At 45.9% G+C, this 13,637-nt stretch overlaps 1 protein-coding gene across 1 annotated transcript; it reads right to left on the bottom strand.

The window, feature by feature from the left end:
* Positions 1–395: 395 nt before the first annotated feature.
* LOC123587380 (glutathione S-transferase theta-1-like) lies at positions 396–12,184 on the bottom strand. Its single transcript, XM_045457101.1, is given in 6 exon segments — positions 396–866; positions 1,052–1,228; positions 9,412–9,539; positions 9,542–9,561; positions 10,152–10,239; positions 12,073–12,184. Coding segments are annotated over 6 exon segments (720 nt in total). The 3' UTR covers positions 396–671.
* Positions 12,185–13,637: the final 1,453 nt, after the last annotated feature.

Here is a 13,637-nt window from a genome sequence, read left to right as displayed (position 1 = left end):
TACAAATCGTAGGCATGGCCTTTAAGGCCTGCATAATTGATTTCCTGACCGGGAGAGCTGCTATTTGGATTTTCCCCTCCTGACCAATCCTGCAGAACACAGTCAGGACACATGAGCTACAGTACTTGGTGCCAAAGGGCCATATCCTGGGAGGTTGGCCCAGCCAACTGATTGATCACCATGCCTACAGCCACCACATATGGGACGCCTGCTGCCCTCTGTGCTGTCTGACAAATCACTTTCTCCAAGAACTAGAAGATTAGAGGGCGTTTCTTCATTTCACTCCTGGAAACCATCATGGAGAAGCTGACCCATAGGGCTTAGGAAAAGGGGTTGTCTTTGGGATAGAGAAGAAGACGAGGACCAGGACAGAAGGTCAAATAAATCACACATTATTAGAAGCACAGGCTCAGGCTGAGCCCAGGTTTATTTCCTAAACTGAAAACAAAATGCAGTGATTAAAGGAGATAAGATCTGGGTGTTCCATTCTCATTGTGGCTTTCAGGCCGCTGTGGAAGATGGTGTGGGTGTAGGGATCTAACCTGGGGAGCAGAGGGGCAGTGGGACTCAGGCAAGTCACTCCTGCCCTCTGAGCCAACCTCCCATGGGAGATTGGAAATGAAGATGCTTTGCGAACTATCCTGGGCAGAGCAGGTACAAGGCTTCCTGGCTCACCGGATCATGGCCAGCACCGCAGGCATCAGCTTCTGCTTTATGGTGGGGTCTGCAGGTGGACAGTCCTTGGCCTTCAGGATGACCTCATGGGCCTCCCGGAAGAGATCCTCTCCCACTGCTGCCTCCACACGCCGGCACCATGCAGCCAGCTTGGGTCTACCTTCAAAGACTTGGCAGCCAGCACCCACAGGCTGTAGGGAGAAAGAGAACGGGATGGGGGTGGGTTGGCAAGGTCAAGAATGGCAGCATCTGCCCGGTTTGGGGGCCACATAGCTCCAGAAGAGGTTTCCATAGATAAGCACAGCCGGTGGCAAGACTTCAGCAACTCCCCAGGCCCCTCCCCGCCTAGCAGGCCCACCTTATCCATACAACTCACATGCATCAGCTCTGTGATGGCTACCAGGTCAGCCAGGGAGACATGGGGCCCAATGAGAAAGGCCTTGTTCTGGAGGAACTTGTCCTCAAGCAACTGCAGGGTCACATCCAACTCAGCAAGGGTGGTCGCCAGCATCTCAGGAGATACTGGCTCACCCAGGAAAACAGGGAACATCACCTGGTAGGTGGGGAAGCAAAGCAAAGGGTTAGGGGCCAGCCCAGCCAGCCTCAGGGGCAGGAAGGCATGTGTGCCTCCCCACCCCAGTTTGAACTGCTTTCTGGCTGCATGCACCTCTCTTCTATAGCCTGGGTAGGCCTGCAGGGAAACTCCCAGAGGACCATCTTTCCCAGAAATATTCCTTCTTCTGTGATCTCTGATGGCTGAACCTCAGGAGCATCCGACAGAAGGACTCAAAGGGGACCTGAACAATGAGTTTTATACTTTGGAAGTAGGTATTAGGCTTGGGAACAATCTATTTTATAACATCTTTCCCCCTGAATATAAAGCCAGTACCTCTTACTGTATAAGTAATTAGGAAGATAAGCTAATAAGATTTCCACCCTGCCACTTATAGAGTGTATGGACCCAAAACAAAATCCTCAAACACTCTGAACTTCAATTTCCCCGTCTATAATATAGGAATAATAATAGTGCCATGACTCCTCTTGTAAATGGAAAAGTGGGGCCCAGAGAGGCACCGTCACTTGCCTGAAAGGCACAGCCAAGAAAAGACTAAGTCAAGAGTAGAACCAACATTTTCTGAGGAACTAAGGAGGAGGGCCAAGAAAGAGTGGTGTCCAGGATTCTGGGAGGAAGCTGTTTTAGGGGGAAGCCATCAACAGCCTCAAGGTTGGCAGAGCTGTCTGGGAGATACATAGATGGGGATCATGAGAGGGAGGCTTCATGCTTTGTTTGGTAAGGTCGTTTGGGAGAGCCTGAGATACAGGTAAACAGATACACAGGACTAGGATTGTACACGAGCCCTGGCTTTGGGCTTCAGTTTCCTCTCCCATACAAGGTAGACAGAATCAACGATCGCGCACTGGTGCCCTGGAGGCCAGTTCTGAGCTAATAACATTGATCTGGCTACAGAGTTTTTAAAAATATGGATCAGTTGCTGACATTTAACATGGGGACATTTCATATGAGAGTCCAGACTTTCAGTTTCTTTTTAATTAAATATTTTTTAATGTTTATTCATTCTTGAGAGAGAGAGAGACAGAGAATGAGCAGGGGAGGGGCAGAGCAAAAGAGGGACACAAAATCTGCAGCAGGCTCCAGGCTCTGTCAGCACAGAGCCCGATGTGGGGCTCGAACCCACGAGCTATGAGATCATGACCCGAGCCGAAGTCAGACGCTTAAACTTAACTGACTGAGCCACCGAGGTGCCCCTCCAGCTTCTTTTGAATATAAAGGGTGCTGGCCATAGGGTATCCCTGCTCAGTATCTAAGGCTGATGTTCATGGGCTCTCAGTCTGCAGAACCCCACCTAGGCCTCTTCCCTCTATTATCCGCCTCACCCTTGCAAGAGGTTGTGGACTCTACATTTCCCTTCTGTTCCAATTTGGTAGATTCAAAATCCTTAGGGTTTTAAAAAGTGGTTTTGTTCCCCTTTATTATTTTTTTTTAAGATTTTATTATTTTTTTGGAGAACTATAGACCAATTTCCCTGATGAACATGGATGCAAGAATACTCAACAAGATATTAGCCAACCAGCTCCAACAATAAAACATTAAAAAAATTATTCACCACGACCAAGTGGGATTTATACCTGGGATGCAGGGCTAGTTCAATATCCGCAAAACAATTAATGTGATTCATCACATCAATAAAAGAAAGGACAAGAACCATATGATCCTCTCAATAGATGCAGAGAAAGCATTGGACAAAATACAGCATCCTTTCTTGATAAAAACCCTCAAGAAATTAGGGATAGAAGGAGCATACCTCGAGATCATAAAAGCCATACATGAACAACCCAATGCTAATATCATCCTCAATGGGGAAAAACTGAGAGCTTTCCCCCTAAGGTCAGGAACAAGACAGAGATGTCCACTCTCACCACTGTTATTCATCATAGTATTGGAAGTCTTAGCCTCTGCAATCAGACAACAAAAGAAATAAAAGGCATCCAAATCGGCCAAGAGGAGGTCAAACTTTCACTCTTCACAGATGACATGATACTCTATATGGAAAACCCAAAAGATTCCACCCAAAAACTGCTAGAATTGATTCATGAATTCAGCAAAGTTGCAGGATATAAAATCAATGCACAGAAATCGGTTGCATTCCTATACACCAACAATGAAGCGACAGAAAGAGAAATCAAGGAATCAATCCCATTTACAATTGCACAAAAACCATAAAATACCTAGGAATAAATCTAACCAAAGAGATGAAAAATCTATACGCTGAGAACCATAGAAAGCTTATGAAAGAAACTGAAGAAGACACACAAAAAATGGAAAAAGATTCCATGCTCCTGGATAGGAAGAACAAATATTGCTAAAATGTCGATACTACCCAAAGCAATCTACATATTCAATGCAATCCCTATCAAAATAACACCAACATTCTTCATAGAGCTAGAACAAATAATCCTAAAATTTGTATGGAACCAGAAAAGACTCAGAATAGCCAATGCAATCTTGAAAAAGAAAACCAAAGCAGGAGGCATCACAATCCCAGACTTCAAGCTATACTACAAAGCTATAATCATCAAGACAGTATGGTACCAGCACAAGAACAGACACTCTGATCAATGGAATAGAATAGAGAACCCAGAATGGATCCACAAATGTATGGCCAACTAATCTTTGACAAAGCAGGAAAGAATATCCAATGGAATAAAGACAGTCTCTTCAGCAAGTGGTGCTGGGAAAACGGGACGGCGACATGCAGAAGAATGAACCTGGACCACTTTCTTACACCATACACAAAAGTAAACTCAAAATGGATCAAAGACCTCAACGTAAGACAGGAAGCCATCAATATCCTTGAGGAGAAAGCAGGCAAAAACCTCTTTGATCTTGGCCGCAGCAACTTCTTACTCAGCACATCTCCAGAGGCAAGGGAAACAAAAGCAAAAATGAACTATTGGGACCTCATCAAAATAAAAAGCTTCTGCACAGCAAAGGAAACAATCAGCAAAACTAAAAGGCAACCGACAGAATGGGAGAAGATATTTGCAAACGACATATCAGATAAAGGGTTAGTATCCAAAATCTATAAAGAACTTATCAAACTCAACACCCAAAAAAAACAAATAATCCAGTGAAGAAATGGGCAAAAGACATGAATAGACACTTCTCCAAAGAAGACATCCAGATGGCCAACCGACACACGAAAAAATGCTCAACCTCACTCATCATCAAGGAAATACAAATCAAAACCACAATGAGATACCACCTCACACCTGTCAGAATGGCTAACATTAACAACTCAGGCAACAACAGATGTTGGCGAGGATGTGGAGAAAGAGGATCTCTTTTGCATTGTTGGTGGGAATGCAAACTCGTGCAGCCACTCTGGAAAACAGTATGGAGGTTCCTCAAAAAACTAAAAATAGAACTACCCTACGACCCAGCAATTGCACTACTAGGCATTTATCCACGGGATACAGGTGTGCTGTTTCGAAGGGACACGTGCACCCCCGTGTTTATAGCAGCACTATCAACAATAGCCAAAGTATGGAAGGAGCCCAAATGTCCATCAATGGATGAATGGATAAAGAAGATGTGGTATATATATATATATATATATATATATATATATATATACAATGGAGTATTAGTTGGCAATCAAAAAGAATGAAATCTTGCCATTTGCAACTACGTGGATGGAATTGGAGGGTATTATGCTAAGTGAAATTAGTCAGTCACAGAAAGACAAAAATCATCTGATTTCACTCATAGGAGGACTTTAAGAGACAAAACAGATGAACATAAGAGAAGGCCAACAAAAATAATATAAAAACAGGGAGGGGGACAAAACAGAAGAGACATAAATATGGAGAATAAACTGAGGTTACTGGAGGGGTTGTGGGAGGGGGGACGGGCTAAATGGGTAAGGGGCACTAAGGAATCCACTCCTGAAATCATTGTTGCACTATATGCTAATTTGGATGTAAATTTTAAAAACTAAAAAATAAAATTAAAATAAATAAATAATTAATTTTTAAAAAGTTTTTATTATTTTTTTAAAGTAATCTCTTCACCCAACACGGGGCGAGATCAAGAGTCACACGCTCTACTCACTGAGCCAGTCAGGTGCCCCTGTTCCTCATTAAATATAAAAGACCATAATCGGGTAATAAATACATTCTGATGTATTTATATAATGAATTACTACAGAGTAGGTTAAAAATGGATAAATTAGATCCACCCATGGCAATATAGAAAAATGCACGTTGCAGAATGATATGGGGAGCACTTACATAAAACTTTAAACACTCAAAGCAAAACTTTATTTTGTTTATAAGTACACATAAATGTAATAATGTATAAAATCGTGAACTGGAAGGACTCCCACCAGATCCCAGAGCAGGGTGGCTTCTCAGGAAGGCATGAGGGCAACCAAGAAGTTTTTTGGCTTTTGTTTTCTGTTTCTGTGTTACATATGAAATGACAGGAGATAGAACAATAAAGCCAATGACCCATACACTTTAAATGGTTTTTTTTTTATGTTTATTTCAGAGAGAGAGATAGACAGAGTGTGTGTGTGTGTGTGTGTGTGTGTGTGTGTGTGTGAGCGGAGGAGGAGCACAGAGGGGGACAGAGGATCCAAAGTGGGCTCCATGCTGACAGCAGAGAGCCTGATGCAGGGCTGGAACTCATGAACCGTGAGATCGTGACCTCAGCCGAAGTTGGATGCTCAACCAACTGAGCCATCCTGGCTCCCTGATGACCCATACACTTTAAAAATGAGGAATCCCATTTCTTTTTTTAAATTTTTTTTTTCAACGTTTATTTTATTTTTGGGACAGAGAGAGACAGAGCATGAACGGGGGAGGGGCAGAGAGAGAGGGAGACACAGAATCGGAAACAGGCTCCAGGCTCTGAGCCATCAGCCCAGAGCCCGACGCGGGGCTCGAACTCACGGACCGCGAGATCGTGACCTGGCTGAAGTCGGAGGCTTAACCGACTGCGCCACCCAGGCGCCCCAGGAATCCCATTTCTTATTGGATACCAAAGTCACAAAAACCATGGCTCCCATCATAATAATGGTGGAAAGAAAATAATCTTATTTTTCTTTAAAGCCATCAAAGAATTATAGAACTGTTTAAAATGGAAAATAAAAGAAAGAACAAAAAATAAAAGAAAAAAAGCCAAGGGTGCCTGGACGACTCAGTCAGCTTGAGCATCTGACTCTTGATTTCGACTCAGGTCACGATCCCAGGGTCATGGGATTGAGCTCCATGTCGGGCTCCTCACTGAGCATGGAGCCTGCTTAAGATTCTCTCCCCCCACCCCCCGCCCTCTCTCAATCTCAAAAGGTTCAAGCAAGTTGGGCTCTGTGCTGACAGCACAGAGCCTGCCTGGGATTCTCTGTCTCCCTCTCTCTGCCCCTCCCCTCCTTGCACGCACTGTCCATCTCTCTCTCTCAAAAAATAAATAAATAAACCTTAAAAAAAGTTTTCATATGCTTAGAGACAAATATCTCCTTCTGGGAAAGAGAACGAATGAGAGATAACAACTATCAGGGAGTAATGGTTACCCGGGCAAAATTAGAAGTAACAATTTAAATGTTGCTTGCAGGAGTATTTCTATTTACCAAGAGCCCTAAAGAATGTTGACCATGAAGAGAGGCATCCTGTGATTGTCCACTAAAAAGTGACCATCACAAGATAATGACCGTGGGACTGAAAGATGTTTCCCTGCTCCCAGCCCCTCACCCTTTGGAAAAGTGCCTTTATAAGCTGTACATGTTGGGCGGGGGCGGGGGGGGGGGTGGCAACATTCCTCTTTCTTGTTGGCTCCCCTGTGTACAAGCTATCTCTAATAAACTCCGCCTGCTTTCTTTCTCAGTGTTTATTTTTGTGACATTGAGATTCAAGAACTGGACTCAGGGGTCCAGTAGCATCCATCTCCAAACTCATTCATCATCCCAAACTGAAACTCTGTGCCCATTAAACAACTTCCCTTTCCCTCCTCCCCCCGCCTCAAACCCCGTCCCCTGTTAGCCATCTTTCTACTTTCTCATCTTTATGAACTGAAATAGTCTAGAGATCCCACATAAGTGGAATCATACAGGGGCGCCTGGCTGGCTCAGTCAGAGGAGTGTGCGACTCTTAATCTTGGGGTCATAAGTTCCAGCCTCACGTTGGATATAGAGATTACTAAGAAAAATAAACTTCAAAAAAAAGTGATAAAAAATCTTTAAAAAGATAAAACAAGGGGCACCTGGCTGGCTTAGTCCATGGGGCATGAAACTCTTGATCTCAGGGTTGTGAGTTCAAGCCCCATAGTGGGTATAGACATTACTTAAAAATAAATTTAAAATCTTAAAAAATAGGGGGGCCTGGGTGGCTCAGTCGGTTAAGCGTCCGACTCTCTGTTTCAGCTCAGGTCATGATCTCATGATTTCATGGGTTCGAGCCCCACTTCAGGCTCTGTGCTGACAGTACAGAGCCTGCTTAGGATTCTCTCTCTCTCTCTCTCTCTCTCTCTCTCTCTCTCATTCTCTCTCTCTCTCCCTCTCTTTCTCTGTCCCCGCCCCCTCTCCCCCCCCACTCATGCTATCTCTGTCTCTCTCAAAATAAATACATAAACTTAACAACAAGTTTTTAACCTTAAAAAATAAATATATAAAAGTGGAATCATAGAGTATTTGTCTTTTTCTGTCTGGCTTATTTCACTTAGCATAATGTTAAGTTTTATCCATATGATAACATATTGCATTATTTCCTTCCTTTTTATGGCCGAATAATATTCCTTGGCATGTACATACCACTTTGCTTATCCATTCATCCATCCATGGACACTGGCGTTTCTCCCACCATCTAGCTACTGTGAATAATGGTGTTGCGAACAACAACAGGGGCACCTGTGTAGCTCGGTTGGTTAAGTGTCCAACAGTTGATTTCAGCTCAGCTCATGATTGCACAATTCATGAGTTCGAGCCCCACATTGGGCTCCGTGCTGACAGTGCAGAGCCTACTTGGGATATTCTATCTTTCCCTTTCTCTGCCTCTCCTCACCTCAAAATAAATAAATAAACTTAAAAAAAAAAAAAGACATCTGAAACCAGAGATGAACTGAAACTAACTAAAGCCACAACCTAGCCCACCTCCTGATTAGCTGGAAGAAATTAACCTCATACCATGGCTGCCTGATAGAGGAAAATACAAACTCTTTCTAGAGGCATTTAGTATGTACTTCTATCTCTGACTTCTTTTATTTATTTTTGTAAAGTTTGTATTTATTTATTTATTTATTTATTTATTTATTTATTTATTTATCTTTGAGAGAGAGAGAGAGAGAGCACAGAGGAGAGAGGCAGAGAGAGAGAATCTTAAGCAAGCTTCATGCTCAGCATGGAGCCAAATGTGGGGCTCAATCCCACAACCCTGGGATCATGACGTGAGCTGAAATCAAGAGTCAGATGCTCAACCAATTGAGCCACCCAGGCGTCCCTCTACCTTCTTTCAAACATAATATGTAGCACACAATATTAAATTATGAGACATGCAAAAAAAAGAAGAAAATGTGACCCATAATCAGGAGGATAAAAAACGGCCAATAGAAATAGGTCCACAGGGGACCAAAGTATTAAAATTAACTGACAAATTGGGGCACCTGGGTGGCTCAGTCGGTTGAGCGTCCGACTTCGGCTCAAGTCATGATCTCACTGTTCATGGGTTCGAGCCCTGCGCCGGGCTCTGTGCTGACAGCTCGGAGCCTGGAGCCTGCTTCAGATTCTGTGTCTCCCTCTCTCTCTGTCCCTCCTCTGCTCATGCTCTATCTCCTCTCTCTCTCTCAAAAACAAATAAACATTCAAAAGAAAAAATGTTTTAAAAAAAATAAAAATAAAATTAGCTGACCAAGACTTTTAAGTAATGATTATAAATATGCTGAAGAATTTAGAAGAAAATATGGACTAAGCAGGTATACAGATGGTGAATTTCAGCACAGAAATGGAAACCTAAAAAAGAACCTAGTGGAATTTCTAGAACTGAAAAAAAACTATCTTAAATAAAGACTGTATTACATGGGTTTCATAGCATCGTGGGGGCAACAGAAGAATTAGTGGAGTCAAAGTCAGAGCAGTAGAGACTCTCCAAATGGAAAAGAAGAATGCGATGGTGCTTTAGCCCCTTTGGGGTGATACCCTGACTGACCTCCCCACCCCAGGGCCTCACCTTATGCCACAGGGCCCGGAGACAGCTTCTCCGCAGGGTCGTATGCTGCCATGCCAGGTACTCATCCACACGGGCACAGGCCTGTAGATCCTGGGGGTACCAATGGTCAGCGACTTTATACTTGCGGTCAGGTAGAGCAGGATGGCCACACTGCAGGGGAGGAAGGACACTGTGCGAGGGGCTTTATACAGAGTCCCTTCTTTAATCGTCCTGACAATGTGCCAAGGTATTTGCCTTATTCTTCAGACAAGGAAGCCATGCTTAGAATAGTGAAGGGACTTGCCCGGGCACAGTTTCAGAAGAGCTGAGAGTCTATCTGAGGCTCATCCTACCACCGGGCAAAAGCCCACAGCAGAATATCCTGCCAAGTGTTCGGAGACAGTTTCTGACCAGAGAGCTTCCTGGAGGAGATACCATCAAAGCTAAGCCTTAAAGAAGCTTAGTTCTTCTTAGCCTGCATCCATTCTCATCATCTGGCATCCAGCCTAGCCTCAGACGGCCTGATTGCTCAAAAAGGCTTTCTTGTCGCCTCTGGTCTCCCTAAAGCATCCTGTAGGAAACACTGGGGGTGCTGCAGGATCATGGAACAGAACAGACAAGGCCCCTGGAGCTTCCTCCTGCCCTGGGTTATGAAGGTGTTGTGACAGGGGTGGACCTAGAGGGCCCCTGAGTATGCATGAATTGTCTCTAAAATAAAGGGGTAGGCCAAGATGGTTCCAGTGAGGTCTGGTAGCAGTTACCTCTCAGCCAAGGTGAAGTCCCCATCTTTCAAGGCAGGCACCTTCTTCAGGGGGTTCACCTGGGCAAAGGCATCGCTGAGGTGTTGGCCTGCGGAGAGCCCATCGTGTTGGGGGAGGGAGTTACCACTGAGGCCTGCGTGGCCTGTGCCCACTCCCTCCTATGCCCAGGCCCCAAATTCATGACTTTTCTCCAGCCCCCAGCTGTTCTCCTGCATGGCCTAGGCTGGTGAGGGCCACTTTGGAAGAAACAAGAGACTACTCTGCCAAATGTTGCAAAATGAACCTAGTCAGCCCATGCCAAGTCCCTTTGTGCACAGCCCAAGGTGCAGGATATGATGCTTCAGTTGGGCCTTCGTACGCACCCCACCCATCACCTTTGCACCAACCCCAGCCTCATAAGTTCATATTCAGGGTGCCCCAAGCTTTCAGAGCAGGGTGGCTGTTCACCCTAATGGAGCTCTGACTGCGTACTGTTTCCCTTTCCCTGTGGACTCTAAGGTAAGGTCACCAAATACAGAGAAGTGGCCTCTTCTGGTATCTGTTTACCTGCAAAGAACTTCTACCAGCTCTTCTGTGTCCCCTTATTCACCCTGTCCTGGCCATTAGGGACGCAGGGGCTGGCCCTACCTTTAGGCTCTGCTGGAGCTGGGACAGTCACATTTTTGTCCCCAAAAGGTGCAGCCTAGTGTCCCCGGGGACACAGGCCTCTGCTTGAGCGCATCTGGGTGGTTCCTACTCCTTCAGATGCAGCCAGAGAGAAGCTTCTGAACAGCACTTAAGCTCACTGCCATCCTGCTCAACAGTCTTCAGTGGCTCCCTATTACCCCAGGATCAGGTGGAAGTTCCTCAAAGCCGTATATGATTGCCTTCACCCTCTAGCCTCAAACACACCCACCATCCTCCCACTTCCCTCTCTGAGACTGCTCCTTCTTCACCAGACACACCTGCCCTCCTCTCCTAGTGAAACACACTGCTCTCTGCACCCTTTATTTAACAGCCTGGCTGGGATGTTCTCTTGTCCCTATGCCTTCTCCCCTATACTCTGCAGAGGTAACCCCTGGGCAGGACAAGTGGGAAATGCCCTGGAGGGGGGAGAAGATGATGATTCAGGCAGAGGGACAGGCCAGTGCAAAGGCACAAAAGCAGGCAAGAGCCCCACACTCGTGGGGAAGTGATGAGGGGAACGACTCAGCCAAGGAGAGTTACCCTACTTGCCCACGCAGGAATACCTGGGTCCTGCCTCCCTCTTACCCCCCAAGTTCCAGCTGTGTCCTTGGAGCCTCGGGAGCCTGCCAGAGAAACAAATCCTCCTGTTGAGAGTGCAGGGATCACCAAGCCCAGCAGCCTTCCCTGCAGTCTCCCCTCAGGCTCCCAGCACACCCCCAGGGGGACCCCCACCCAGCAGGAACAAGAGAGGCAGAGGACAAGGTAAAGCAGGAGAAGGCAAAGCAGAAGAAGGAGGAAGGGACAGAGGGGGACCCCCAGTGCAGACTGGACCAATGCATAGAGCAGGGCTGGAAAGTGAGACCCTGGGACAGTGACTGTTGTTGCAGAATTTCAGCAGTTGGGGGCCACCAAGGAGGGACTCGGCTCCGCCCCGGTCTCTGTGCTCAGCCCTCCCCCTGCCCCCATCTCTGTTCTGGAGGTCCTCTATCCCTATGTCCAGGTGTACCCTTTCTTTTTGCTCACGAGGTCTCTCTTTTTCAAGTTCTCCACCCCTCTACTCGGCCTCCGCCGAGCCCCATCGCCTACTCGGTGGGACGGAGCACTGTTTGGGGGATGAATCTCGGATCTCCCTGGCGGCTCACCTTTTGCGGCCATGGCCCCGAGAAGGAGCTGGCGCCGGAGGTCCTTTTAAGCAATATTTGGCCTCCCCGTTCCTCCCCGATCTCTCGATTCCCAAACCCGAGCCTCGGCCCACCTTTGAGCAGCTCCACTGTGCGCATCTCGAAAGGAATGCGGTTCTTCTTGGCAAAGATGTAGATGGCGCGGCAGGGCTGGGACAGCAGGTCCAAGTAAAGCTCCAGGCCCATGGCGGGGCGGAAAGACCCGACTCGTGACCCGAGGGACTCTGCAAACCCCAAGCTGCCAGGGAACTCACACACAGTCCTCGCGGCCACGCCCCACCGGCCACCACTCCCCATTGGGCAGCTCCGGGCACCCCGGCGCTTTGGTCCAATGGCTGCGCGGCCATGGGCCTGTCTGACAAGTTGGTTAGAGCAGGCCCAGCAGGCCAGGTGGTGGCGCGATGGTCATCCCTCGGAGGGTCCTTTGTGACTATCTTATTTCACTTACCATAGTGTCTTCAAGGTTCTTCCGTGCTATTTGTGTCAGAATTTCCTATCGTTCCCATTTTAGAGATGTCGAAATGGAGGCAGAGAGTGATTAAGGACCCAGAAGTTCCGGCTCCAGAGATCTTAGCCCCACACCCCAGAGATCCTGATACTAGCCAATGGCACAGCCTCAGGGCTTATGTCTAGCATTTTGTGGTAACTCACTCTGCTCAGATGGTACTCCCTGTACTTGGGTCTTCCTGCTCCTGCCGGCACAGTGCCTCACATTACCTGAATTTGTTTCTTCCCTCATTCACATCATGGGGAGAGATCCAGCAATCTCATTTCTGGACATATATTCAAATAAAATGGAAACAGGATATGAAAGAAATATTTGCACGCCCACGTTGATGGCAGCATTATTCACAACAGCCAAGATGTGGAAACAACTATTCGAGGGATGAATGGATAAAGAACATGCGTACAGACACAATGAAATACTATTCAGCCGCGAGGAAGAAGGAAATCCTGCCATTTGTGACAATCTGAATGAACCTTGAGGGCATTGTGCTGAGCGAGGTAAGTCAGACAAAGAAAGACAAATATGGTATCACCACACTTCTATGCAAAATCTAAAAGAAGCCAAACTCACAGAAACTAAGTAGAATAGTGGTTACCAGGGCCTGCGGGTGGGAAAACTGGAAAGATATGTAAGGGTACATACTTGCAACTAGGAGAGAAATAAGTTGTGGAGATCTATCACAACATAATTACTATTAGTCAACAACATTAGTTGTCAACAGTATAGTCAACAACTGTATTACAATCTCAAAGTTGCTGAGAAACTAGATCTTAATTGTTCTCCCCACAAGAAAGAAACAATTAGGTGACATAATAGAGGTGTTAGTTCATAAATAATATGTAATATATATATATATATATATACACATATATATATGCAATATATAAATGTATCAAATGTACATATATAATATGTAATATATATATGCATATATATATGCAATATATAAATGTATCAAATCACCATGTTGCACACCTTAAACTTCCACAGTGCTATAGGTCAATTATATCTCAGTAAGAGATAGGTAGGTAGGTAGGTAGGTAGAGAAAATGGTGGGGAGGCTAGAGCCCTCCAGGCCCTTGCAAGTTGCCACCCCTAGACACACCTCTGAGCCTTGATCATAGGCCTATT

Source organism: Leopardus geoffroyi, chromosome D3 (genome assembly GCF_018350155.1).
Source record: "Leopardus geoffroyi isolate Oge1 chromosome D3, O.geoffroyi_Oge1_pat1.0, whole genome shotgun sequence".
Lineage (NCBI taxonomy): Eukaryota > Metazoa > Chordata > Mammalia > Carnivora > Felidae > Leopardus > Leopardus geoffroyi.
Note: the sequence above shows the minus strand (reverse complement) of the source record. Positions and strands in the feature narration are given on the sequence as shown.